Below are 27,657 nucleotides of genomic sequence, written 5' to 3' on the forward strand. Positions count from 1 at the left end.
TACACATAGGTGTGCCTTTCCATATAATGCCCAGCTATGGGCATTTGAAACACCTTCTTGATTTATCCCAATGACAATTAAAACAAACAGAATGTGTATAAAAATGCTGTGCAGTGATACTGCAGGGGGTCTGAATATATTTACAACTGAGACATTTCAGTTTTTTATTTTAATTATATTTGCAAAAAGTGTGTCCATATTCTTTCTGTAATTATTGGTTACTGAATGCAGTTTGACAGAATTTTAATGTGTTCAAAAAGTGAAGGACTCAGTTCTTTATGATTCCACCGTGTATGTGCGTATCTACAATACGCAATAAAAGCACATATATATACAAAGAACAGTAATTTTTACATAAAGACAATTTATTAGCTTATACATACATCTCTGGATATAATAATTAGTTATATAATACCAAGAAGTCAAAAATAATAACTGTAGTTATATATTTATAAAACTAAGCAGATATACTACTCTTGACTTTTTAAAAACATAAAGGTCTTTGATAATATAGTATCGTATTCCTGTCTTGTTTCATTTGCCACCAAATCTAGAAAAACTCACAGGGTGAAGAGGTTATACAGGATGGTTACAGGATAAATGTATACAGTATGAGTGGATGTCTGTATGTGTATATAATTGTGAGTCACTGCGTGTAAGTTAAACGTCCCATTTTCCCTACATCCAAGCATCCACTTCCATAAGGACAACACATCTTGATCATTTAATCTGGTGGTGAAAATCCTGCACTCTGCTTTTAAAGAAAAGGAAAACGGTCATTTCCTGTTTGAAATCCTGCTGACAATGAGCTTCCTGTCACAGAACACTGCAGCAGTGCGGCGGCTCTCTATTATAAGCCATTTTTGATACAACCGTCAGCTAACTCAGAAAGTAATTTTTTGTCAGTTTCGGCCTTGAATATGGTGTGTCTCAGCTTTCAGTTCCATTTTCCTCTATAAAAGCAAGGAGTTGAACACTAAATTTCTAACATGTTTGTATATGGGAGAACTAATTCATTAAATGAAACTAAAACCAAGAAGCCATCCACAAAAAAATAGCTCTTATATCTGTCCTAAAATCTGAAGTAAAAACAAACCTGTACTACAGAAAACCAGGACTGTGCACACATTTATGCAACCAATGGACTGATTAATTCATTATTTTATACAGAAATTGTATGCAATTTTAAAATAGAAATTTAGCTTAGATGGTCATCTAAATAAACTACAGCAATTAAAAGTTGCCATTTTTCAGCTGTAGTTCTTTAAAGTTAATTCTCAGTTCACTGAATAATGGAAAATAATTCTTACCTTGTGCCTTAAATGTACGCATAGCAGTTATATATACCTAGTGGCTTCGTGGTAAGACCAAAAGGACTAATTTGTATAATTTTGATAAAGGTTTTCACTTTTCAAAATGGAAAATCTTCACAAAAATGGACCATCTTGTGTTAATAACAGGCAATTAAAATGTAGCTCAGTAGTTTCTGAGTGTATATGATGTACATTTGGTAGTTTATAATAGATGACTCCTCCAGATAAACTCTGAAGTGTCAACATGAAATCATTGTTTTCATCTTTTTAAAGCTCTAGAGAGAGATGCTGAGGATCAAAGGTGTAAAGCAGTCCATCCAATTACTGTATCGCAATTTTTGCAACCTTTTTGTACAGAAGTATTTGATATTTCCTATTAGAGGAGGATGAATGAAAATATGATTTAAAGAAATCAAAACAATCCTTTCCTCATCTGTCTGTGTTTTCTGGCATCTCTAACTCGTTGTCTTTTCACTGTATGAAAATAAAATGTTGCTCAACTCATGTTATCCACAGCTAGATACCCAGGAGTGTGGAAAATGACAAGCACACACACACAGCACCATATATATGACTGAACGTTGACACAAGGTTTAGAATACTATAACACTGTTGGTATAGGAACAGTCCTCGACACAAAAGCTAAACAAGGAGCAGAGAATCAGCAAACCTTTTCTTCTCCCCTAAACAAGAACATATTTAAATTCCCCCCACGTCCTACACAGGAACAACATTTCACACAGATCCTACACACACCTCCAAATACAGCAGCTGGAATTGATTTGTTACTCTAATAGCTTTTTTTTTGCTTTTTTTAATCAAACTGGATATAAACTCGAGCTGTACTGGTAACTGCTGAATTAACTGCGTGATTGTAATTCCAAACTGACTGTATGCTCACAGAGGAAAACTGTTTGGTCAGTGAAGGTATTTAAAGTATAATAGTTTTGACCATCACTTATATCAGTGACAATAATGTTGTACATGTATTCACCATGTTGCTGGGACATAAATTTGTTCTGAGTACTTAACTAGTGTGTGAACTACAACATGACTTTGAGGAGATCTCATTTTTTTCAGTTTTTATAGTCACAAACAGCAGATACAATATTTATAAATGCCTTGATATAGCTCTAATTTATCATTACTCTTATTAATGACTTTATGAATAATATGAATAGGAAAAATGACGTATCTGAGATTCAGGTACTAGTTGCAAATGTTCTAGGAGCTAAAAACGGCATAATATGCAGCTGCTAAAGAGCCTAGCATAGACCGGCCCAGTTGTTGCCTGCTGCCTGCTGCTGGGCCTCAGTGGATGCATGTAGTTGTGCCTCACCTTCCCAAGGCAAGATTAAAGACGCATTACAGACTATATTCACCTACAAAACACACTGGCTAGACTCTATTGTGTGCCACCTATCGGATCATTTGTGACACTTCGCTCCCTTTTGGACTTCTCCAGTGCCCCAGATCTCAGTGATTAGTTTGGTAAGTACAAAATGATTATAACTGCTAAGAATGATGGCCAAAACTATCCGAATACTCCTTAGAAAATGCCTTCTTTGAAGCGTAAAATAACTTAGTAACTCCTTTTGTGCTTTACTTCCAGCTCCACTATGTAAAAGTAGTTACCATAATCACAAGTTGGTTTCCAAACAGTTTCGTTTCAAATGATCACTGGTGTGATAGCAGGGCTGTAACCTCCAGTCTCATCAGGAGAAGTTGCTCTTCATGCAGAGCTTCTCTCAGCAAGAGGAATCTGTCTTTCCAAAGAGGTAGGACTTATATTGTTGGCAACACAAAAACTATGAGCTGTCTTATTTATTTTCCTCTCTTCCTTTTGGTAATACAGGGACGAGCCTCCACCCGTCCAGACAATGACATTCAGTCTTCTCCGGTGGTCCTCAGAAAATGCATAGCAGCATCAGTAGCAGCAGCAGCAGCAGCAGACAGTGCAGAGAGAGCGCCTGAGTGTTTCCAGTCTTTTGCCACTTTGTCGCCTTTGTTTCACTGGTCTGCTTCCCCACCTGCCTTTTACTGCTCCATTTTGATTCTCAGCATCGTTTGTCCACCCAGTTGCGCATCCTTCCTTCTCTCTCTCTCACCTGGGTGTGTGTTGTCACAGCAGCATATGATCAGGAGGCATGTCGTGGTCAGGAGGCATCGAAGCTGTAAGACAAGAAGGAAACACAATGTGTGTTTACACCTTAACGCATTAATGAATTAATGCCGACAATATAATCAATATAATATAATCATAATATACAACAATATAATTTAACACAGCTTTTTTTATTATTATTGTAATGGACTGATATTATTGTTGATGTTGAGGTTTCAATGTTTATTGTTCAGTTCGAGGTTTACCTGTCAGTGAACGTGCCATGTTTAGTTAGCTCAAGTGTGTGTGTGTGTGTGTGTGTGTGTGTGTGTGTGTGTGTGTGTGTGTGTGTGTGTGTGTGTGTGTGTGTGTGTGTGTGTGTGTGTGTGTGTGCGTGTGTGTGTCACTCACCTGTCCCAAAGCTTCACACTCCTACAGGAGTTGGTGCAGCAGCCAGCAGATATCAGAGCTGCAAAGAAATCAACAGAGATAATCAGAAAGTGGCAGCATTCACAGTCAAATGTATGTGTGGGTGACTCTGACCACTGACTGGTTGTCTGATTGTTTTTTAATAAGCTTGTAGTTTCTCTCTCTCTCTCTCACACACACACACACAGACAGACAGAGAGAGAGAGAATGAAAGTGTTTCTCCTCACTCTGAATTGCTTCACTAATCATTTGGAACTCTTTTCTCTCACTGTCAGTCCTCTTAGATTCCTGTCCTGCACGGTCACTGGCAGTCCTTCCTGTTAGACATCAGCCTCTCCTGTCCTTTCTTTTGTGACAGTTACCACAGCTATGTCAGTCTATTTGAATCTGTTGTGGCTGCAATCATAAAAAACAGAACAGAGCCAGCTACAGCAAATATTGTCACTGACTATCAGATACATAATTACACTGATTACAAGGGAGAAAAAAAGCAGTAATCTAAACTGCTGCTGAATTCTGCTCTGTTTTACTGCCAGGGGCAATGGGAGAACATCTGACACAAGGATGTCAGCTCAGTTTGACAAGGTTAGAAGATGCTACACATCACACATATATTTCTCTCACTGTCTGTGTTCTTTCAGTCAGACTTGAAAACAAACGTTTAAAATGATATGTAAAAAAAAAAAAAAAATTCTGAAAAGCTGAGGGCTTATGCTAGTCGCCCCAATACTGTATTCACACTGATTTGTGCGACGTCTTATTTCCCTGAGTCTCTGCAATGGAGGCAGCATGACCCAGACATACATGAAACTACTGGAAAAATAAAGAAAACCCAATTAATCTCAATGTTTGGCTGAAGTTGATGTAATTTTGTGTATTTTCACAGCTGACTAAATGCACATGTGGCAGTGTGTACAGGAGATTGTGTTCTATGTGCTGCACTATTCCAAGTGAGCATGTGGCACCAGCAGCTGTGTGGAGGAAGAGAAGCTGACCGCTGACTGTGGTCATCCATCAACCCTCAACCACAGATCAACCAGCAGTTTGTGTGTTCATGTGTGTGTGAAAGTGATGGATGTTGTAATTAAAGAGCAAACACTGACAGTTCTTTGGATGAACCTGTGTTACTCAGCCTCCCATACACTGAGACTGCCCTCATTCTCATGTTGACCTGCTTACGCCTCTGGTTGTGTCCCAGTGGTCCATGCTGTCAGACACACACACACAGACACACACACACACAGACACACACACACACAGACACACACACACACACACACACACACACACACACACACACACACACACACACACACACACACACACACAGAGGACAGGCCTCTGGGCTGGTTCACAGCTGTGTGCTCTGCTTCGCTCCAATGCACCTCCATCAGGGAGAGTGATGGACAGAGGAAGGAGGAAGAGAAGAGTGTCAAGAAGAAGTAGAGAGAAGGATAGTGTGAGTGTTAGTTGTTCGGCATTTTATTCTATGACTGTTTTCGTTTAGGAAAGATGGAACAGAGATAACTGAATGAAATAACTGGCCTTCTGTTCACCATCAAAGGGCACATACACACAAACATACACACAAACATACACAATAGGTGGCAGAGAAACAGAGCAGCAGCTTTTCTGAATTTAAACCAAGTCTAATTTCTGCAGTGCACAATGATAACCACCCACGCTGCTGCACACACACATACACATACAGAAGGTGATGCTGCATTTATTTGAATACATAAGAGATAAAGCAGTCATGAGGCCGACGCCTGGACACTAGTGTGTTTTGCTTGCTTCTACAAAGGGATTTTAAATGTGTGCGTGTGTGTGTGTGTGTGCGTGCGTGCGTGCGTGCGTGTGCATACATGCAAGTTTAGTGTGTGTGCACATGTGCCTGATGGTCAGTGTACTAGAATATAAACTCTATTAACATGCAAAACATTTGTGTTGAAATAATAGGGCAAAAAAGGGGCTTCAAAGCTGAATGAGATGAATTGCCAGGGAAGCAGCTGTTGGCCTAGTTAGCAGGCCTGTCCTTAACACAGGACCTCTGATCACACACACACACACACACACACACACACACTCATATTACACAAGCTAACGCACGCTCACACACATCTATACACACACATTAGCCTGAACTCGCACACAAGCTGCCAGTTTCAGCTGAACTTTGGCAAAGACCTTCGCTGACCTCCCTGAGTCTCCTACCATTGTGTATGCTAATATGCAAGTGTACGTGCACGTGTGTGTCCCTGATGTTGCTGTACTGTACCATCCCATAATCCACCAGGTCCTAGGGTCAACACTTAATGACTTTTCCTGCCAGCTGCATCAAGGCTCCTGCCCCTTCCTGACCCATTTTCTCATAAAAACAGCCTCAATACAGTAAACCTGCACCGGGTAACATTTAATGTCAAAATACAGCAAGTACATCAGGCAAGATCATGAAATACCAGGATATGAGTAAGAAAAAAATCCCATTTCAGCTTTCGGGGTCGGGGGGGGGGGGACACACACGACTAACTCAAATAAGGCTGAGGTGGGAGTGAAGCTAAATAATACAATAACAAGGTGAACTACACCAGGCTGGGGAATTAATTATTTAACTTAAAATCAACTAAGGTTCGACTCACTAAAGGAGGGAATGGGGAGCAGGTAGGCTCCCGAGGACCAACAGTCTGGAGGCACACATCACTCCCACGGCGAGTGGCAGCAAGGAATGCAGCCAGGTCCTCCTAGGGAGTGCAGGTCCAGATGCACGACAAGCGGCCGGGTTGAACACAGCCATCCAGTCAGACGAGGGCCTCTTCCAGAGGCGGAAATGCAGTTCCAGCAAACAGCTGGATCCTTAAAACGAGGACAGAACCGGGCAGACCAGCCCGCGGAAAGCAGTCACTGAAGTGTTTAGGATCTCGCCCCGATTGGAAGCGGCAGCCAGGCTTTACAGCAGCGACGATCAGCAGAGATGCGCTGCAGGTGAGCTGCTCCAGCAGCTGCCCCAGATGATCGCTGATTACCAGCCTCAGGAGCGCAGTGGGGGGGGGGGGGGGGGGGGGGCCAAGCAGAGACCCTGACATGTTTACTGCAGGGCATCTATTCCACCCACAGGGAATGACAACTTAAAATGCAAAATAATGGATGGAGGGACAAAATTAACCATCAAGGGAACATGGCACAAATCACATGCAGTCACCATGCAGTTTCTTCAGTAGTTTAAATATTTAGGCATTTTCTTCAGTTTCATAAGGTATGTTGGAAATCCATCCATCCATTATCGACACACCATACAATTTTCATTAGGATCACGGGGGGGCTGGAGTCTATTCCAGCTAACTTAGGGTGAAGGCAAGGGACACCCTGGACAGGTCACCAGTCTATCACAGGGCTACATATACAGATAAACAATCACACTCGCATTCACACCTACGGACAATTTAGAGTCACCAATTTACCTGAGCATGTTTTTCTACAGTTGAGGGAAGCCGGAACACCCAGAGAAAAGCCATGTATGCACAGGGAGAACATGGAAACTCCATCTTCTAGCTGCAAGGCCAAAGGGCTGACCACCAAGCCACTGTGCAGCCCGGTATGTTGGAAATGTTGAGCAAATTTTATAGCTGAAACAACTGGATATATAATCAATGACATTTCTTCCATTAATGAAAAAGTCACATAAAAATAACAGGAAGAAAAGCACTCAGAGAGCACAGTACTCCACCAAGGCTTCCGACAAATGAAATCTTTAAAAAAAATTTGTGGTCCATCCATCCATCCATCCATTATCTATACACCGCTTAATCCTCACTAGGGTCGCGGGGGGTGCTGGAGCCTATCCCAGCTGACTCGGGCGAAGGCAGGGGACACCCTGGACAGGTCGCCAGTCTGTCGCAGGGCTACATATATAGACAAACAATCACTCACACATTCACACCTACGGGCAATTTAGAGTAATCAATTAACCTCAGCATATTTTTGGACTGTGGGAGGAAGCCGGAGTACCCGGAGAAAACCCACGCATGCACAGGGAGAACATGCAAACTCCATGCAGAAAGATCCCGGGAAAGCCGGGACGCGAACCAGGGATCTTCTTGCTGCAAGGCGAAAGTGCTAACCACTACGCCACTGTGCAGCCCAATTTGTGGTCCACAGCAGTCAATTTGTAGTAGGATCAGTCATGTGACTGTCAGCAGGCAGCTGACGCAGTGTTCACTTGTTGTCATAGTTACAGTGACACTGTGCTGCTATCTCACAATGATACGGATATATTTAACAAATCTGTGGATCCAGACTATAAGCCGGATCACTGCCAAAATCTAATCAGTTGGTCGTTGTGTCATTTCTGACCAGGTAAGTTTGAAGTTGATGCTGATCACACTCAGGTAAAAGCCAAGATGCTGAGGTCTGTAAATTCAACTCTCTTTCTGTAACCAAGCAGGGACCCATAAAAAACACATGTTTAAGAGCTGACTCTGCAGTTGCCTAGCAACAACAAATGGACACTTCCAGGCTGGTCTTTTCATTTTCAAGCTTCCTCGCTGTGTGTGGCGTGATTGGGCTTGTAACGTGTTAATTTTTTCTAATAGTAAAGTACAATTTCAGCTCGTCTTGGGAAACAGACCTACAGTGAGCATATGAGTGGCTGCATCTGTTTATATTAAAGAAAACTATAGATTAAACAATTCTACAATTTCATTTAGTGGAAACTTTTATCCAAAGTGATGTACATCTGACAGTAGGTATAAGAGAGAAGATACATGTGAGATCAACAGGCTCAATTTTTAAAATTTTTTTAAAAGATCTGGGGACTGATGTCAAACAATACCTGACCTCTTGAGCCACATTTAGTCTGTTAGAGCTGCTGCACGATACAGCATCTTGGACACTTTAACTGCAGATTTACCATACCCACTGTGGAAATATTACATGGCTACATTCTATTTCCACCTCTGCTTAGGTTGAAACTTGAAGGAGCGGGAGTAGACTGTCACCTGGCTGATGGACCATCGACTACCTCACCAACAGACCACAGTACGTGAGGCTTCAGGACTGTGTGTCTGATGTGGTAGTCAGCAGCATGGGGGCCCCACAGGGGACAGTGCTCTCCCCCTTTCTCTTCACCCTGTACACATCGGACTTCCACTACAACTCTGGGAGCTGTCACCTCCAGAAGTTCTCCGATGATACAGCCATTGTTGGGTGCGTATCTGAAGGGGACGAGCGGGAGTACAGGATGGTCATCTCTGACTTTGTGGACTGGTGTGAGCGAAACCATCTGCAGCTCAACGCCAGTAAGACGAAGGAGATGATCGTGGACTTCCGCAGGAGGAGGACACCCCGGACTGCACCGGTGAACATCCAGGGTTTGGACATTGACATGGTGGACACATACAAATACCTGGGTGTTCACCTCAACAACAAACTGGACTGGACACACAATACAGAGGTCCTGTACAAGAAGGGCCAAAGTCGTCTCCACCTGCTGAGGAGACTGAGGTCCTTTGGAGTGTGCAGGACTCTGCTCAGGACATTTTATGACTCTGTGGTAGCGTCTGCTATTTTCTATGCAGTGGTCTGCTGGGGAGCAGGGAGCACTGAAAGGGACAGAAAGAGACTAAACAGACTGGTCAGGAGGGCTGGTTCTGTCCTGGACTGTTCCCTGGACTCCATAGAGGAGGTGGGTGAGAGGAGGATGTTGTCAAAGCTCACATCCATCATGGACAATCCCTCTCACCCACTGCATGACACTGTGGGGTCTTTAAGCAGCTCCTTCAGCAGCAGACTGAGACATCCACCCTGCAAGAAAGAGCGCTATCGCAGGTCCTTCATCCCATCTGCTATAAGACTTTACAACATCAGCATCACTGGCTGATGTTAACATAAACTGGACTATATCATTACCACCCCAAACCATAAAATTTGCACAGACATTCTTGCACTGCACATCTTTGCACTTTTAAACTTTATTTTTATTTTTATTTTTTCTGTTAAAAATTTTGCCACCCTTGTATATATTGTAAATAAAACTGCTGTAACAATGTAAATTTCCCCTGGAGTGGGGAGAAATAAAGAACTTTATCTTATCTTTATCTTATCTTATCACCTTTTTAGGGTTGAAAACACCTCAGTACTTAATAAAGCTATCTGCATAATAAGAACGTATCCTCCACAGTCAGTCGTAACAAGGCAACATTTTCAGAAGGCTTTGTCCACCCTTCATGCAAACAGTCTAGAAATCCAGACTTCACATTCACATTTAGCATTGTGATCACATTCTTCACCCAACTAAAGACTTGATGATGGGGGCTCCTCATACAGCTAAACCCTGACACACAATCAGAAATGTATAATGGGAGAAAAGTCAGCAACAGAATCATTGTAACAGTAATCATATTTTGGATTCTTCTGTGACCAACAGAAACTATACTAGGAGGTTATACAGCTATGTTCCCCTTACTTTGAGACCATGCACTTGTGCTAATGGATGGATGGATTTGTGTATATTCTATGTTTGACAAAAATTTTAATGAAAGCAAATTGGTAGCTAGCATGAGCTCTATGAGATTTGTTTTGGACTGTGTTATTAATATGCTACATGGTAATATGTAGCTTAGAAGTGAAGAAAAACCTGAGCAGAGAAACAACAAACTGCCAGTTTGAAAGACAGACCTGTACAATAAGGCAGTAGTGATAGTAATGAAAGCATCAGCCTCAATGTCTTCTCAAGAATGGACACTAATGAGAAATATGGAGCCTCTTGTTTCAGATATGTATCTTGGCATTTTCTCAAATGCAGGAAGACAAAGTCCTGTAGATATTTCCTCTACTCTATTAGCATGCTATAAAAAAGCATATTATCAAAGTGTTTGGACAGTTACACATGCTTTGTTCTTTCTTCAGTTGGAAGGAAAATAGCGGATAGTGCATTAAAAAGCCAAGCCCTGAATTTAATTTAAAGTTTACATGTATTACATTACAGTAGGTGTAATTTTTGGCATATCCCCTATGCAACAGGTTTTGACAAGGAAAAAGACTGTGAAATAATAAAAGGAGTTTATGATACTATGAACTGTAACTATAAACTCCCCTCTTTTTGGAAGCAAAAAGCATTGAGCCTTGGAAGCTTAATGAGGCAGTGTGCACTGGAAAAACAGTCCCTAATCCCTCCGTTATTACAGATAGCTGCCCAACTGTTTATGGTAATAGCTCCCAACTTAGTATGGAAATTACTCAGTGATGCTAATATGTTACATGTGACATTATAAGTACCTGCAAGATCTGCTTAAATAGTTCAGGTGGTCAGACTATCTCTGAATGTGTTTGTGCCCACATTTATTTTAGTGACAGTCCAAAAGCTGCAGGTATATGGCTTATGTTTATTAATAGAAGCAGCAGTGTAATGTATTACGTGCTCCCTTGACAGTAACTAGATGGCTGTATGTGTATGTGCGTGCGTGTGTGTGCGTGTGTGTGTGTGTGTGTGTGTGTGTGTGCGTGCGTGCGTGCGTCCGTGTGTGTGCGCACTTTCAGCTCCCTATGAAGATACTTTTCCTATGCACAGTAATGTGAGCTTAGGACAGCTGAGCCCAATAAAAACTGCTGTGTTTTCACTTGGTCCTAGAGACACCCTCACACATCCACACACAACCAACACACAACCACATGCACACAATGTAAGAGACATGCAAACATGCGTGCAGGCCATCTGTTCCTGTGAGCACACTTACACACACTTCTAACACACAAACCGCATATCTAAAATTCTGCAAATGACATTTAGTTAAACTGCATGTTTTAAGAAAAGCTATGTGAGAGTGAATAGAAACAGTTCGTTTCTGTGGGACTTTATATTCAGCAGTAATGGTAATCAAGACAATCCATCATAGAGGATTCAGAGTGTTAAACTCTTGTTCCATTAACAAATGAATGACAACAAAAGAGACCTTTCTCATTTCCTAAATCGCCTGTCAAACTGATTGTGATCGGGTGTGATGTAATGGCCACAAATCCTCTCCGTCAATCAAAACAACTCAAAACCTACGTTTCTACATGAATCAGAGCCTCTGGGTGATCTTACTTCACCTGCTTTTGATCTAATAGATACACAGCTTTAGAGGATTTGTAGGCAACAGTCAGCAATCAAACCAGTAACACTGGCAGAAAAAAAACAATATATTTCTGTAATGCTTTTCAGAACTAGGCTTTCATAAGGACAATTTTTTTGACAAATGTCAACAGAAATTAGGGACTTCTGAGAAATCTACTCTAGTGTCTTGGAGACTGTATTGATGGCAACAAATAAATAGAGAGGTGTCTAGATCGGGGAAGACTTCAATGGTGGGAGTGAAGGCTAAAGATAGCTAAATTCTGAATCATTTCATGAATATGTAAAGATAAAAAAAATGATACAGAAACACTCAAAATGATCACAAAAGTCACAAAATGACCATACAGAGACACAAAATGTTCACAGAAATATATAAATTGACCTTGGGGAGATAAAACATGGATACAAAACATTCAAACGATCACAGAAAGTTACATTTCTATAAACAGTTACAAGATGGCTACAAAAAGACTCAAAATTCTCACAGAAAGACACAAATGATTTAAAAAAGACACAAAATGACCATAAAGAGATTCAAAATGATCTTAAACAAATGCACAAGCTGTACAAAAATACCCTTAAAAGAATACAAAAGAAGACCACAAAGACACTCACAATGATTAAAAAATGCTACTCTTGCATTGATTTGTTGGGGGCCTTTGACCCTGAGGAGCAGGAGTGTCTATTTCTTCATTAATCTGTGTCTGAAGGTACAGTCAGGGTTGTTTTTATAACTTACAAAGTTACAAAGAGCTTTACAAATACATATTCCCAAAAAATGTGGTGTACCCTTCCTACATTATGCTACCGTGAAGCCCCATTAAGGAGTGTGTGAAAATAGGATTTAAGAAAACTTTGGTCATTTTCTTAATTTTCCTGTAAGTACAAAAAGTTCTTAATACTTATTCTTAGTTTAAATATGATATCAAAATTGCCTCAAATGCCCACCCACTGTTTTGGGCCCCATCTAAAGTTAAGAAAGAGATGGAGGCAGAGCCAGACCTGACTCAGATAGATCCTTGGATGATCGATCCAAACAGAGCCAGAGAGAGAACACAAACATCAGCAGTAGCATGATGTACTCTCAGTTAATTCAAGTAATTCTCCCTCTCAGTCTGGGAGGATCACAGCACAGTCAGAGTTGTGCTTCAGTTCTGTTGCATCAAATTTAGTTGAGTTGCAGTTGATAATCTTTAGAACAGGCTCAGTAACAGTTGTGTCGCTGACCTACTGTTACAAGGCTTCTACCTTTAGTTTATCATTTTGCTAAGGTGGAAGTAAAAATGTCTGTATTTTTTCAGATATTACTCGGGCCTGGTGATGCTGACACACACTTATTGCATTCCAAGATTCTCTGAGGTTTCTCGTATCCATAAACCCCGAGGTTGTTCGATTTGGTTTCCCAGGTGTGTAGTTGTTCCTTACAGAGTTTGGGTGTTTATCAGGTGACAAGCAAAGAAAAGTAAAAGCTTGGGAATTATTTTGCAGCAACAGTGGGCAAGAGCATCAATATAATAATAACAATGTTCTAAGAGCTGATGTGAAGTCAATCAAAATAGAAGACATTGTCCATATGCTTCAAATACAAATTCATTTAAAAACCGAAAGCTTATTTAGGCGTCATGTATCAATAATAAGGAAAATGAAAGAATGTGATGCAATGCTTTCACTTTCCACTTAGGCACTGGACATATTGACCTACAGACCTAAAACAGTGGCAGTAAAAACACAACCCTACCCGACCCAAGTAGAAACAAGGAGAAGCTGAACCTGGTCCAACTTAGGCACCAGGTCAGGTCTCAGGCTGAACCCAACCAGCAAGAATTTCTAGTTGTACCTCACTGGCTTCTCATCCAAAGCAACAGCTGTATTTGGCAAGGCCAGACAGGTTAAACAGAACATTTTTTGCACCATGATTAAGGTTGCCTTAAAAACTTTTCCCCTCCTCGCCCCATACACAAAACCGTCTGAATCTGTAATTTTAGGAAAAAGCTAATATAATAAAACTGGATCTGTAGCGCTGTGTGAAAACTCCAAACTTGTCATATATGACTTCTGTAACATAAAACCTGCAGACTGCACATGTGCTCTATATTACTGCAGGAAAGCCTGCAGGATATAAGTCAGGGAAGGAGCACATAACGAGAAATCTTAAATTAAAACTTACGAGTTGGCCAACTGCCAAACAGATGGAAAAGGGTATTCAGAAAGACCGAAGCTGGACCTTCATAATGAGGACTGTGGGTAAAAAAGAAAAGGAGCTGATTGTTAGAGACGGAGAGGAAATGACAGGAGGAGGGAGGATGAGTGAACATAGACTGGAAATGTGAGCATGCAGATGGACGAACACGGAGCTGCTCTGCCAGCTTCAACCCTCCATCCTACTGTCAGGATCTCTGGAGGACACACATTACACTCCAGTTTGACAACAAAGCAGCACAAGTTCACGTTATGCACTCATGTGCACGCACACACACACACACACACACACACACACACACACACACACACACACACAGCTTAAGGGCCTCATGTAACAAGCTCTGACTGCTTGTACAGATAAACCCATTTAGCCAGCGCAGGTCTAATTGAAATTGTCTGCTCCGATCTCTGAAATGGATGTGATTTGTGTGCGTGTGTGTGTGCGTGTGTGTGTGTGTGTGTGTGTGTGTGTGTGTGTGTGTGCGTGTGTGTGTCTGTGCGTGTGTGTGTGAGACAGAGAGAGAGATCGCATTCGAAGCATCAGACCACAAAACCTGAACAGTTATAAAGACCTGGGTCAAAATCTCTAATGTTAATGGTAAGTCAATATTGGTGAACAATTCATTCCATTTGTACATCACAGCTGACTGAGTGACAGCATACAGATGAGGCTCTCTTTATGGCTTAGTTTATAGCAGGGCTGGACCAGAATATCTGTATATTTGGTCATTGTGGTGGTATTGGAATATTAATTCTCCTCCCAGGGGCTCGCTGGTAGCTGCTTTACTGTCCTGAAGCATTGGTATAGCTCAGTCTTGTGGACTGCAGTGACCTCTGGGGTCAGTGTTTCTTTTGCCTGGCCAGTTGGCTGTATCATGCGGACCTACCAACTCTGACGTCACGCTTCACTTCGCCCGTGTTTGTAAACAGAAGACAAAATGCCGAAGACAGGAGGTATAACCATGCTAATGCAAATGCTGTGGGACTCCAACAATGAACACCCTGAGGAGAGACAGAGCAGTATTTGTTGGACTCTACTAGAGTCCAGTCTGGTCCACTTGGATGGTGGAAACAAAACTGTGACCGCTAGCAGCCAGCAACTGGCATTAGCAGCCAAATACTGCTTTCCACTCCGTCGGAGCGCATTTTCTCAAAGGCAGGTTACATTGTGAACAAAACCAGTAGCTCACTCTTGCCTGACGTAGATGTGCTCATCTTCCTGGAACATAACATGAAGAGAGTGTAGGTAAGCTACTGAAATGTCTGTTCTTGTAAATATATGCCACTGTTTCATTGCACTACTTGTCTTGATTACATTGGTTTTATAAAAATGTCCGTTCTTGTAAATATTGTATGCTACTGTGTTGCACTACCTAATATAATATAATTCATTAGGTAAATGTGTCATTTTCTAAATTAGTATTTAATTTGTATTTGAGTTTGTTTAAATTCCTTTTACTGTGTTACTAAATAAAGAAGTGAATAATATAAATAAATTAATTATATTCTGTCATCCAGAGTTATGGCCAAACGTGTATTTATGAGGTGACAGTGACCTTTGCAGTTTCATCACCAGAATCTAACCAGTTAAGTCCCAGTGAACTTTTGTTTTCATGTGATCATTTTTTAAGAGTGTGTGAGTTAAAATTTCACATGGTCACATTCACATGAGTGCATGATGACCTTTAGGCTGATCTGGTGCCCCTCCAGCTAGCACAGGAAGCTACTGTGTCAGTCATTATTACCAAAAATACTACTTTTTCTGAATCACCTGCTCAGTTGGTCTCTTCCTGTGTGACGCACAGAATAATCCATTAAGCCTGTGCTCCACAGATGTGGTATATAGCTGATTATTTAAAAAAGCAAAATGAGGAGAGAGGAGGCTGGTGGAGAAGAAAAGGTCTGACTCAGACACACCTTATGGTGAGAGAGCATCCGAGGCAGTCAGACACTGACTGAGCCTTTAAGAAGAGAAAGTGCTGTGTTCAATAAAATGGCTATACTTGGACTGCAAAATTAAATGAAAACACATTACCAACGATCAGGATTTGGCTTCCCACAATTAAATGAACATGATCCACTGCAATATTGATGTTTAAAACTCTCAGCAGATCAAAAACAGCCTAGCTAGATAAAATTACTTCATTTCAACATGGGCAAATCTGATACTACAACGCCTTACTTCACTCTTTTCAAAGTAATTTTTGGTCACACACCTGCCTAGGTGCTGCAATGCAGTAATTTAGCTAAGACTTGAGCCTTCTCTGTTTATGCCGCTGCAGCCGACTCTGCAGCATCAAATAGTTGGATTATATTCATTTTGTCATTTCTTATTCTATGCAGCATCAATCTTAGACTGTTGTATACTATTGTAGTGTCTATCAATGAAAGAGTGTAGCCTGTGTCCAGTTGTGCAGTGACACCAGACAACCTCAGGGTGAAAACTAGTGACAAACCAGTGATGAATGCAATGCTGTACCAAAAACAGGAGCGGCTGGGAGGGATGCTACCTGCTGGTGCGTTCCAGTACCAGTGCTTCCAGTGGAAAAGTTAGTCGGAAGCACTGCTCAAGGTGTTCAGAAATGATTTCACAAGAATCCGATGGATGGACAGATAACCTGAAAACATAATCCTTACAGCCTCAGCTGTCACCAGTACAGTGATATAGTAAGACAAAAACAGGATAAGAGTATGTTCCACCCAGAAGTTTTTGGCTTTGCACCAGGTGTTGTCTGTCACCTATAGCATGCTAACACAATTTGCTGTCAGAGATGGTCAGATGACAAACTACATTCAGTCCTTTACAAAATCTGCCTTCACATTAGTACTAGAAATAAATGTTCCCCTGTCAATAGACAACTCCTCACAGGTGTGTGACCGTCATCCTGCACTGGTGTCAGTCGAGTCCCCACTCAGGCTGAAGACGATGCCTCAGGAGAATCAGAATGCCACAACACATCCTCAACCATCTAATGAGCACCCTGGACAGTGGTTCCTCACCGTATCGTGGTTCACTTTTGTGTGTATTTCTGCAAGAGTCTGTGCGCATGTCAGTGTGCTCATGTTTAAGCTTGCTTATGCAATGTGTGATTGTGTGTGTGCGTGTGTGTGTTGGTGGCTGTGTGCGCATGTCTTTTTGCCACGCATGCTTCAGTCAGGAGAGATGTTGGTCTCCTAATGAAGCACAGAGAATCTTCTGTTCTCCTCCTCTGTAAAAACAAAGACTTTATCCCAAACTAGCAGTCATTTGTACAGGGGCCTGCTTTGGGTTCTGGCTATGTACGGAGCCTAATGCGTTTTGCACACTAATTCTTCCCATCTGATTCAGCACATATCCACTCTGGGCCGGCAGCCACACCAGCTGGCCTCAACAGAACAGCTCCACCACAAAAAGAAGCCAACAGTGAAGACATCACGTGAATTTTTCTCAAACCAGCCTTTTCCAGTAAAATAACTGTAACAAAAGTTATGCTCCGTTTGAAGGGATCACTGCCAATGTATGGATGTTTTCTAGTCTACTCTATCAGTGAAAACAGCTGTATAATTTCTTCTTCTGGAAGTATAAGAAAGTAACCCTGTTACTGTGATAGTGACTATATCTGTTTAGGCTAAAGCTTGGAGACTAGAGCTGTAACTGACTGTCTATTTTGATAGTTGTACAATCTCCAGATTTTTGAGTAGATTTTTTTTTTGAATAATTCAGACTTTGAATGCCAGAATTGCGCAATGGTTCCTATTTAGCTACCAGCTTTTAAATTTAGCCTGAGGTTGTTATCGTGATGTGCAGACTAACAGTAAATGCAGTGTGGCGAACATTGTGTGCGTTTGTAATATAGCATATGTGTGTTTTTTGTAATGTATGTCAGTTACTGCTACAACACTCCAAAGCCCAGCTTTATTATATTATGTTGAAAGTTGCTAAACCTGGTGACATGGACAACAAGCAGCATGGTTTAATGCCCACTGGAATAACAGGGGGGGCGGTATAAATGTAAAAGAACAGATAACAGTCCAATAGTCGGTACACCACTGTGGACAAGTGACTTTTTTGACAGAGGACTGGTGCAGGCCAGCAACAGACTGATGGTAGTGTTAAAGTAGAGCCCTATGATTTCCATGAGAACTTACTGAGGGCAGGTTGTTCGCTGGCTACTGTCTGTTGACTCGATGGAATGTTGGTGAGCTTTTCAGTCACCTGTTTCCTACTGAACTATAGTTTTCCCTAATAATTAGGAACTGGCTGAAACTCTAGTTATAGTTTTGGTGCATCCAGTTTTCCTCCAGTTCTCCCATGCTGAGATCAGCAGTGAACTCCGTCCACTTGCAGCATGTCCCCAGACTGTGAGAAGGTGCTTGTGCTGTTACATAATTACATCAGGGAAGGACTCGCATTGGGTAGTGACACACTTCACTCCAGCTTTTTGAGTTAGCACAGTCCCAAGCAATGATGTCGTGAACTACTCAGCAAATTAATTGATAACGAATGTGGTCATTGCATTTGTTGACTACGTCAGTTATTCACTGCACCACTATTGGAGACTCTAGATTTATAAATGAAATCCTGAGGTTGAAAGATGTGAGCACCAATAATCGTCATGGACATCAGTCCTAACAAACCTATATGGGTCAATCCCTACTGTACAGTACTTCAGTGCATTTTAGACTTTATTACTTTCAACATGACATTATGTCATTCTGTATCAAAAACTGGACATCCATAGTACAGGGTTATTTAAAAAGAATGAACCAATTTCATTACACAATATTTCAATATTTATATTTATAATACTTTTATTGCCTGTCTTACAAATGTTCAATGTGGCCACCACCTGCAGCACGGGCAACATCAATGCGAAGAGAATTCCAGCCAGACACGTATCAGCATATCACGATCCACTGAGTTGATCGCTGTTGTTATTCGATGTCATTCGATGACCTTAAACCTCAAATAAAAGTTGATTGCGAATAGAATACTTGTGACTTGACTGGATTTTTCTATTGCTTTCCTTATTAAAATATTGCGTAATGAAATCGGTTCATTCTTTTTGAATAACCTTGTATATGTCACATTTTTTGAAGCACATGTCTCCAAAACAGACTCACCTCACATAAAACCCAACAGGGTCACCTTAGCTGTGGAAGCAGCATGTATTGAGACAGGCAGCACTTCTATAAATGAGGAAAATCACACAGCGCCTATTCAATTATTTAGTGCACCAAGGCTGCAGTGCAGAGAAACCACTGAAGTTAATGATGTCAATTTGTAAAGGTGCTGGTCCGTGATGGAGACCGCTTAATGAAGATTTACTCTGGCTGCGTGCAGGGCCCCAACAAGAGGTCTTTTAAGAACCGGTATTACATGCTGCTGGTATGGTTCAAAGGGACAGGCAGACAGATGTTAGCAGCAGCAAAATGAAAGCAGAATGAATGAGAGGTGAGGGAGATAGATGAAGCAGAGTCACAGGATGAGGCTGGGCTCACAGAACAACAGTGGTTATAGAAACACTGAGAATAAAAATGAGAACCAATGTGTTGCAGAGAGCAATGAGTATGTAAAGTAGGGCCCCACCCATATGGATTTTTTTGAGGCCGATGCCGATATTTGGCAGAAAAAGAATACAGATAACCGATTAATCGGCCGATTAATTTTAAAAGATATATAATGAATAAAATAACTTTTTTTGTCCCTTAACTCTTACAACAACAAAGATATGAATTACAGGCAGAACATTTTACTGTTTTACAATACTTTGTTCTTTAGTACTTGTTTAGCTTTACAGTAGAGAGGAATTTTCAAATACAAAAACATGCAACAGCATTAAACCTCTGGGAAATTATATAACCTTTAAAAAAAGAGTCAATCTATAAATGAGTGATGAAATACATCTTGAGTTATACTTCTTGTTGCTGCAAAGTAGAGGTAGGTTATATAGATACACACACACACACACACACACACACACGCACACACACACACACATATATATGCTGTGTATATAGGCAACATAAGGAGTGAAATTACTGGCAAAACATTATTTATGACCTTCAACGTTAAATCACATTTTTTTCTCTACTCCATTATTTTCTTTGCCATGAAGTCATGACTCATACGAACCAAAATAAAAACCAGAGACAAATTAAGAATATATCAGCGTTCAGTCGGCAAAACTCTGGCCGATGACGATTATTCTGAAAAGGGCTATAATCGACTGATTTAATCGGCCAGCCCTAATGTAAAGAGCTGTTTAAGAAGCAAAAGTAGGACCATTTCATTTTCTGTTAACCTGTTATTAACCAAGAAATTCAATGAAAGCAACAAAGAATGTCCATCATGCATTCTCAGCCTGTTATAACCTGGTATTTAAGTTACTCTACATGTTACTCTACAGTTGTTGTTCAGTAATTCTCTGTTAATCCACCAATCAATCAACTGACTGAATCTCCGAAGCACTAAGCCAGATTTGTTCGCAGCACACACATCAGTCCCCTACTACTACACTCACATTGAGATTTATCAGAAAACTATTTACATGATTAAACGTAACAATACTAATTATCTTAAATGGACATTATCCAGATGATTTTATTGTATTATTGGTGTGACATTTATTATTGTTGCTATAGTAGAAGGCTTTGCTGGTTTGAACCCCTTGATGCCCATTGTCACAAATTCACAACATACCACTTTCATTCAGACTGCAGCCAAGACAGCATATCCATTCCTCCAATGCCAGTTTATACATATTCAATACATACCTCGGAACCTTTTGCAAGCACTGGTTTCTCGTAGGACCGGTCAGACTGGGACCTCATTATTATGTATCTGTTATTATTATGTATCTATGTTCTATGTGTAATAGATAAATAAACCACTCCACTCATTTTAGCATCAGCTAGAAAGCAAAAACACTTTTCTTTTTATTTGATTGTAAATAAATTCAGACATAAAGGGGATATACTGCAGGTGACCAGATACTGTCAAATAAATTAAATTATTATTGTAGCTACAGTAGATGGCTTTGCTGGTTAAATACAGCAGAAAACCAGTTATTGTCAAATAAATGAAGTGCAGTAAAAATGAACAGATTTTCCATCTGAAGTGCGATTTATTAGCATCAACACTTAATCATATATATGGCTCTTTAATGATTTTCTTTTTAGTTTTCAGAGATGGCTTCCAAAGAGCTTTCTGCATCTTTTGGTGTTGTTTAAATGATAAACACTCTTTAAATCTTGATAATGGTGGGTGGCACATCTCATTTAACAAAATGAACTTTTATGTTCATGCCACCCATTGTTCTAAAGGATGTTAATTTTGTCCTCTGCTTCTAAATTTCATCTCCATGTGACATCCAACTTCTCAGTGAAACCATTTATATCCAAACTGTGCTCCACATCAGCAGCATCTGACTCATTTTCAGATCTATTTTTTACCCAGCCAAAAAAAGTAGTTTGTTCTCACTGACAATCCTACTGAGTACTCTTAGGCAGAAAACGTAGGGATTTACTAAACTGTAAGTCCTACTAAAAGCATATGCTTGGTACTGTAGGATAGTAAGATGTGTCAAAAGTAATGCAGCATCTCAACTTACGGTACAGTACATCCAGCCTCTATTGTTTCCTGGTAACAGCTGAGTCAGGGATCCTGCATCCACCTGAGGTGCAAAGCTATTTCCCATGGCCTCAGCTGTAATGTAGAGCGCTTCCACTCAGCACAGTAGAAATCATTACTGCTGCCGGACTACCACAGTACAGCACCTACATGCTCACGTGTCAGCAAACTGCATTACAAACAGATACAGTCAGTCATGCAGTGGTTAATACTAAGACTCAACTGTGACCTCCAATGGCAAGTCTTGTGGTGGAGTTTCAGGGGTGCAAATACATCATTCCTTTGAAAGCTTTATGCAGTTCTTTTATTTGGTCATCGTGTAAAATAAACCTTCTGCCAGTCACCTGTGCCTACTGCATCTCCATTTACAGCCTTTTTGTTTTGGTTCATATGAGTCAAGACTTAATGACAAAGAAAATAATGGAGTAGAGAAAATGTGATTTAACATTAAAGGGCATCAGAGGGCTGCATGAATAACGTTTTGCCAGTAACTTCACTCATTTTGTTGCTTATGTACAGCATACACACACACACACACACACACGCACACACGCACACACACACACACACACACACACACACACACACACACACACACACACACACACACACACACACACACACACACATAACCTACCTCTAATTTGCAGCAGCAAGAAGTACAAGATGTATTTCTCTTTTTTTTAAGTTATTTAATTTCCCAGAGGTTTAATGCTTTGTTGCATGTTTTTGTACTTGAAAATTCCTCTGCATTGTAAAGCTAAACAAACACTAAACAGTTTTGTTGTTGTCAGCGTTAAGCGACCAAAAAAGATGATATTTTATTCACTCATTTACTCATTCAATTAATCGGTTATCTGAATTTTTTTCTGCCAAACATTGAAATCAGCATCGGCCTCAAAAGATCCATGTCAGTCGGGCCCAATTACATATGCACAACCAATGATCGCACACAAAATACAAAATACTGTATGAACACAGGAGAACACAAGTGAGTGCTCCTCCCAAGCAACTTCCATATTAACAGCCTTTTTTTTGAACCAGTCTCCTGTGTGATCACAGAAACACTCAACGGTCCTACAATTAAATTCTGTTCCCCAGCTCAAAAGAAAGGTGAAATGAGTTGAATTGGTTTTATCCTTCGCTGTGTCCCTGGATGCACTTGACACACTCAAAGCCGCTCACAAACATATAAACACAGAGGAACAACTGGAGCTGAAGTGCCACAAGGGAGCACTTTGGAGTATCTAATGGCAGCCAAATTAAGTCAAGCTTAAAAGCCAAACAAATGTATTTCACATCGTGCGTGTATGTGTGAGTGGATCCTAAACTGCATTAAAGATTAGTTGAGTTCATGAGACTGTGTGTGTGAACTTAACTTTGTGTTTCCTCGTCATCTGGTACTGGCTCCACACTAATAGTTTGAAGCAAAGTTTAGCTCACAACAGAAAAAAAAAAAAAACAGCTAGCACAAGTAGCCCATCAGTGTTTTGGCACATTGAATTCCTGTTTCCAAACCTAGTGGAAGATTTCCAGTAATCTTAAGACTCTTATCTTGGTCCACCCACTGTCCTTTCCCAGGACATTTAACTACCTCTCAGGGTCTTCATCAGGACTTTCCTCATTCGTCATGGAGACAACTCAGATGTCATCTTGTGACTATTAAACTTTAGGTGACATGATAACAGATGGTTATATGTCTTGGGCAGAAATTATAGCACAGCATTGTAACATTTTATAGCTGACTTTCAATATCTGAAAATAAATGACAGATTTCAACGTAATTTTGATTAGCCAATGTTTCACTTTGGCTAATCAGGATTTTTATTTTAGATATCTACATCTACCATTCTGACCAGTCAAAACGACAACTAGAAATCTCTGTAATTCAGTTTAGTCAGAACAATAGTTGCTGATGTCTCAAAAAGTTAATATGACTAGTCTGAATTGTTGTGATTTCCTATTTGATATTGATCCACCAAAGCATTTGAACAGTGTTAGGAGTAATGCTGGTGGCTGTGGTGGATAAGATCATCGAAAAATGTCATGAAATAGCCACCAAAACTGCCATACCGTATGTTTGAAAAACAAACCAGGAAACAACCTCCTCTGACTCTCTGACCTGGTGCCTGGGTGCTTGATGACGTGACGTCACTTTCAAGGCCGCGCTCTTGCGAGTTATTAACTTCGTATTAACCTGACGTATCAAAGAGTAGATACTAAGCAAAATAGTTATCCGTAGTTTACCTTAGAACTCGCGAGTACCCGACAAAGTGCAGCACTCTGCTGCGAAGGTGGAGACATGCGGCGGTATATTTGCGACAATAAAAAAAAAAAAAAAAGAAAAAAAAAAGAAATTTGAAGCGGCTAGGATCTAGGAATGGCAGCCCACCACTCCTAAATGAATGTAGAGGAAACACTGCAATGTATATATATTGGAGTACAATATAGAATCAAAGATACCTTGAATTAGATTATAAATAATCAGAATTCAGCTGCAGGTATCTGAAACTGGAATTACAACTAGTCATAATTAATCATGATGCAGTTATCTGCAATCAACATAACTGCAGCTGAATTATACATATCTGTAAGGAGAAACAGAATGGTAAAGGTGACGCTGTTTGTCAATGACAATATGGATATCTGAAACTGCTGTACATGTCCAGTTTAACTATTAAATGCCAAAACTACTTCCCACAGGGAATATGTAATTAACCTTTGAAGAAGTGCCTGGGAAGGAGCCATTTGATATTAGTCAATATTGTGCATTAGTGGCACAATTAACTGAATATATTTGTAATTAATCAAATGGCCAAACTGAGGAAAATGAATGAACCAATGTTTGGGACCCTACAGGTCAGGAGACCACTCGGTGCGGTTCTTAATTCAGTCTTTGGAACACATCTTTACCCCTATAGGAGGAACTGTGCTAACTTCATTCACTGATGAGAACCATGAGATGCACTTAAAAAACATGAGAAGGTAGAAAGACTATATCGATACCTGCATTTGTCCGAGGAGTATTCAATACATGAAGATCAGTTTGGGATGAGATTTCATCGTCATTTGAGGTAAACTTGCCAAATATTACACAACAAGGTCAAATCAATTCTAATATTCTATGTCCTCATATCCATCATTTCAAAGCCAAATAACACTGACAAAATCAGATAGTTTTAATCCAAATTCCTGTGTACTTTTCTGTAAATGTACTGTGATGCTTGTTAAATGTGTTATGAATCAAAATACAAGAAAAGCGTTACCATGTGCCTACCGTTGTACAGACTCTGGTGGTGGGGGGTCATCTCTTCTCCTGCTGCCCTCCTCTGGCCTCCATCCCTGCCAGGGGAGCCACTGCTGTACCTCCCATTGCCGTGCTCCACCCCAGGGCTGTGCTGATAATGGTGGTGGTGCCGGATAGACTCTGGACTCCCTACAATCACCCGCCCTTTCCTCAGATACTCTGGGGTCCCCATTGCGGCCTGCTTGGCCTCAGGACTCCCACAGCCAGCCCCCACCGTGTTCACCTGCCGATGTCTCTGACTCAGCTCTGGGCTGGACTTCGCCGAGCCCTTTCCTGGTGATGCCTGCCCTGACATCAGTAGCTGTTTCTGGGCTAGTAGGTCAGGGCTACAGGGTTTGGAGTAGGTGTCGCACGGTAGCCTGGTGGGAGACTTGCTGTGTTTTTCGGGGCTGTGTCCTCGAAGGCCACGTGGGTCCAGGTTGGTGAGGGAGCCTCCACGGGGGCGGCAGGACTGGGGGAAGGTGTGGTACTCTGGGGTGGAGCTGTGCCTCCTGCCGGTGGATTCACATACGTCTCTTGGCTGCTCTGAGGAGATGCATCTCGACCCGGATCCGGGACTGGCACTGGAGCCCAAGGAAGGAGGTTTGTTGTGGGGGTTATCCGGGCTGTCTGTGCTCCCTGCACTGGAGGTGCTGCTCCCATCGCCAACGTCCCGCAGCAAGCCAGGCGCAGGGACGCCTCCACCCAGCTGAGACAGACTACTCTGACTGTCTATGGAGGTCCTGCAGCCAGGGCCTCCCTGCCCGCCCACACCACCTCCCCCTCCTCCACCAGCCACAGCCCTCTCCTCCTCCAGCATGAGACACACCTCCTTGAGCTCCAGATTCTCCCAGATGACCTCCACCTGCCGCTGCTCCAGCTCCTTCAGCTTCTGCAGGTAGATGGCCACTTCCTTCCTCATCAGGCCGGCACTATAGCGACCCAGACGCTGCCACTCCCGCGACACTCGCTTCCCCTTCTGCCGGTCGTCATCCAGGAAGCAGCACAGGTCCCGCAGCTCCTGGTTGTCCTCCTGTAGTTTCTGGTTCACATCCTGGTTTACATGCACACACAGAGCAGCACAGGGCAGGATTACATCACATTCCCACAGTGAGTGATCATTTGATGACTGAAAACTGTTCCAGTTGTGCACATGATGTACTTCTTTGCCATATTCCAGTCGTTTGATAATCTATTAAATGTTTTTAGTTACAGTTCAAGCAAAAATCACAAACAATTCCAGCTTTTCAAATCTATTTTTCTTACTGTAATATGAGCATGACCCCAGCCTGTTTAGTTGTGGTTAGACAAAATGACTCATCAGACAGAAACAGTGATGGGCATTTCACAAGTCTCTATTGATTTATAGGCAAAAAGATGAAACAGTTTATCAAGAGCACAACCATCAGATTAACCAATAGTGAAACTGGAGCTGCAATTAATGAATACATATGAAAACATATGGAAACATATGAAATGCCACAAAATATCCATCACAGTTTCCTGGACCTCAAGCTGACACCCTCAGATATCTGGTTTTATGAAACCAAAAGCCAAAGGAAAAAAACTGCAAATCACTGCACTGGAGAAGCAAGATGCAGCAAATTGTTGGTTAAAAATGTTGTCCAATTATTGGAAAAAAAATTATTTAATTTTCAGTTAATTGACAACTCAGATAATAATTTCATCTCTAAATGAGATTATCATTGACTTACAGCCCTGTGTTCTTGACTGTGTTAAATTGCACTGCATTTTAAAGCTAAATATACAATGTAGTTGATGGCACCAGCCAATGTGTGGCAGTAAGTCAATGATTTTAATATGTTAGGCCACACTAAAATCCATACTAATTTGCATAAATGACAGTAAATTATGTATATATCAAAGACTGTTTTATATGCATTGAAGATATTGCAGAAAGTCATCTACAAATCCTTTTACTTGTCATATGCAACAGGTTTAATTATTGTTTGTTCCTGACATTTAGTGACCACTTTGACCTTAACTCACAGTCTGTAAAGTGACTATCTCAGAAGGTTTTCTCTCCTCCTGCACAGATCTCAATCAGCCTGCTAATTCCAGCCCACACTCTGGTGGAAGCCCCCAGGGGCCCCCTCCACCCATCTCACCTTTAAACTCCGTATCTCGTTGAGATGCTGCTGGAGCCTCCGGTTCACCTCCCGCATCAGATTTCCGTGCTCCACGATGACGCCCCTCTTCTCCGCCTCTGCCCTCCGCAGCCGCCGCACCAGCTCCTCTTTGCCCCACTTCAGCAGCTCCTCGTCGGGGATTTTGGAGATGTCCTCCATCGGACTCTCTGCACTTTTGGGCAGCTGCTGTGCGCCTTTCTCCATCCTTTTAACTCCAGTGGAGGTTTCACGAGGGGGGGGGGGGAAGGACTGTGTTTGGCGAATTTCAGAGAACAAGACACCAAACCGAACCCCCGAAATACACCCGGGACAACTCTGATTCAAACGCTACCCCCCACCCACCCTTCCTGTGTCCGTGGATTTACATCGCTGTCGTTCGGGTTGCGCCTCTCTCCCACGCCCATCCTGCAGCTCCGTCTCCACCCGGTGCTCTGCTGCTAGATCCCTGGCG

General features: G+C 41.5%; 1 protein-coding gene across 2 annotated transcripts; it reads right to left on the reverse strand.

The window, feature by feature from the left end:
• Window positions 1-344: 344 nt before the first annotated feature.
• ccdc85a (coiled-coil domain containing 85A) lies at window positions 345-27,410 on the reverse strand. 2 transcript variants are annotated; one of them, XR_004849163.2, is made up of 4 exons: window positions 27,186-27,410; window positions 25,037-26,110; window positions 3,829-3,886; window positions 345-3,485 (listed from the first exon to the last, which is right to left on the reverse strand). XR_004849163.2 is itself a non-coding variant. In XM_035958483.2 (4 exons), exons 1-4 carry the CDS (start codon window positions 27,408-27,410, stop codon window positions 3,470-3,472), a joined length of 1,362 nt encoding a protein of 453 aa, XP_035814376.2. In that variant the 3' UTR covers window positions 345-3,469. The 2 variants fall into 2 exon arrangements, 1 of the variants encoding a protein (XP_035814376.2); XM_035958483.2 differs by having other exon boundaries at window positions 25,048-26,110.
• Window positions 27,411-27,657: the final 247 nt, after the last annotated feature.

Source organism: Amphiprion ocellaris, chromosome 16 (genome assembly GCF_022539595.1).
Source record: "Amphiprion ocellaris isolate individual 3 ecotype Okinawa chromosome 16, ASM2253959v1, whole genome shotgun sequence".
Taxonomy (NCBI): Eukaryota; Metazoa; Chordata; class Actinopteri; family Pomacentridae; genus Amphiprion; species Amphiprion ocellaris.

Excerpts from the sequence above, each read along its gene's own strand:
- ccdc85a (XM_035958483.2), bottom strand. The coding sequence starts at position 27,410 with ATGGAGAAAGGCGCACAGCAGCTGCCCAAAAGTGCAGAGAGTCCGATG. Across the intron at positions 26,111-27,185 it reads ACGAGATACGGAGTTTAAAG|GATGTGAACCAGAAACTACA; the intron begins GTGAGATGGGTG and ends CATGTAAACCAG. Across the intron at positions 3,887-25,047 it reads CCACCAGAGTCTGTACAACG|CTCTGATATCTGCTGGCTGC; the intron begins GTAGGCACATGG and ends ATTTCTTTGCAG.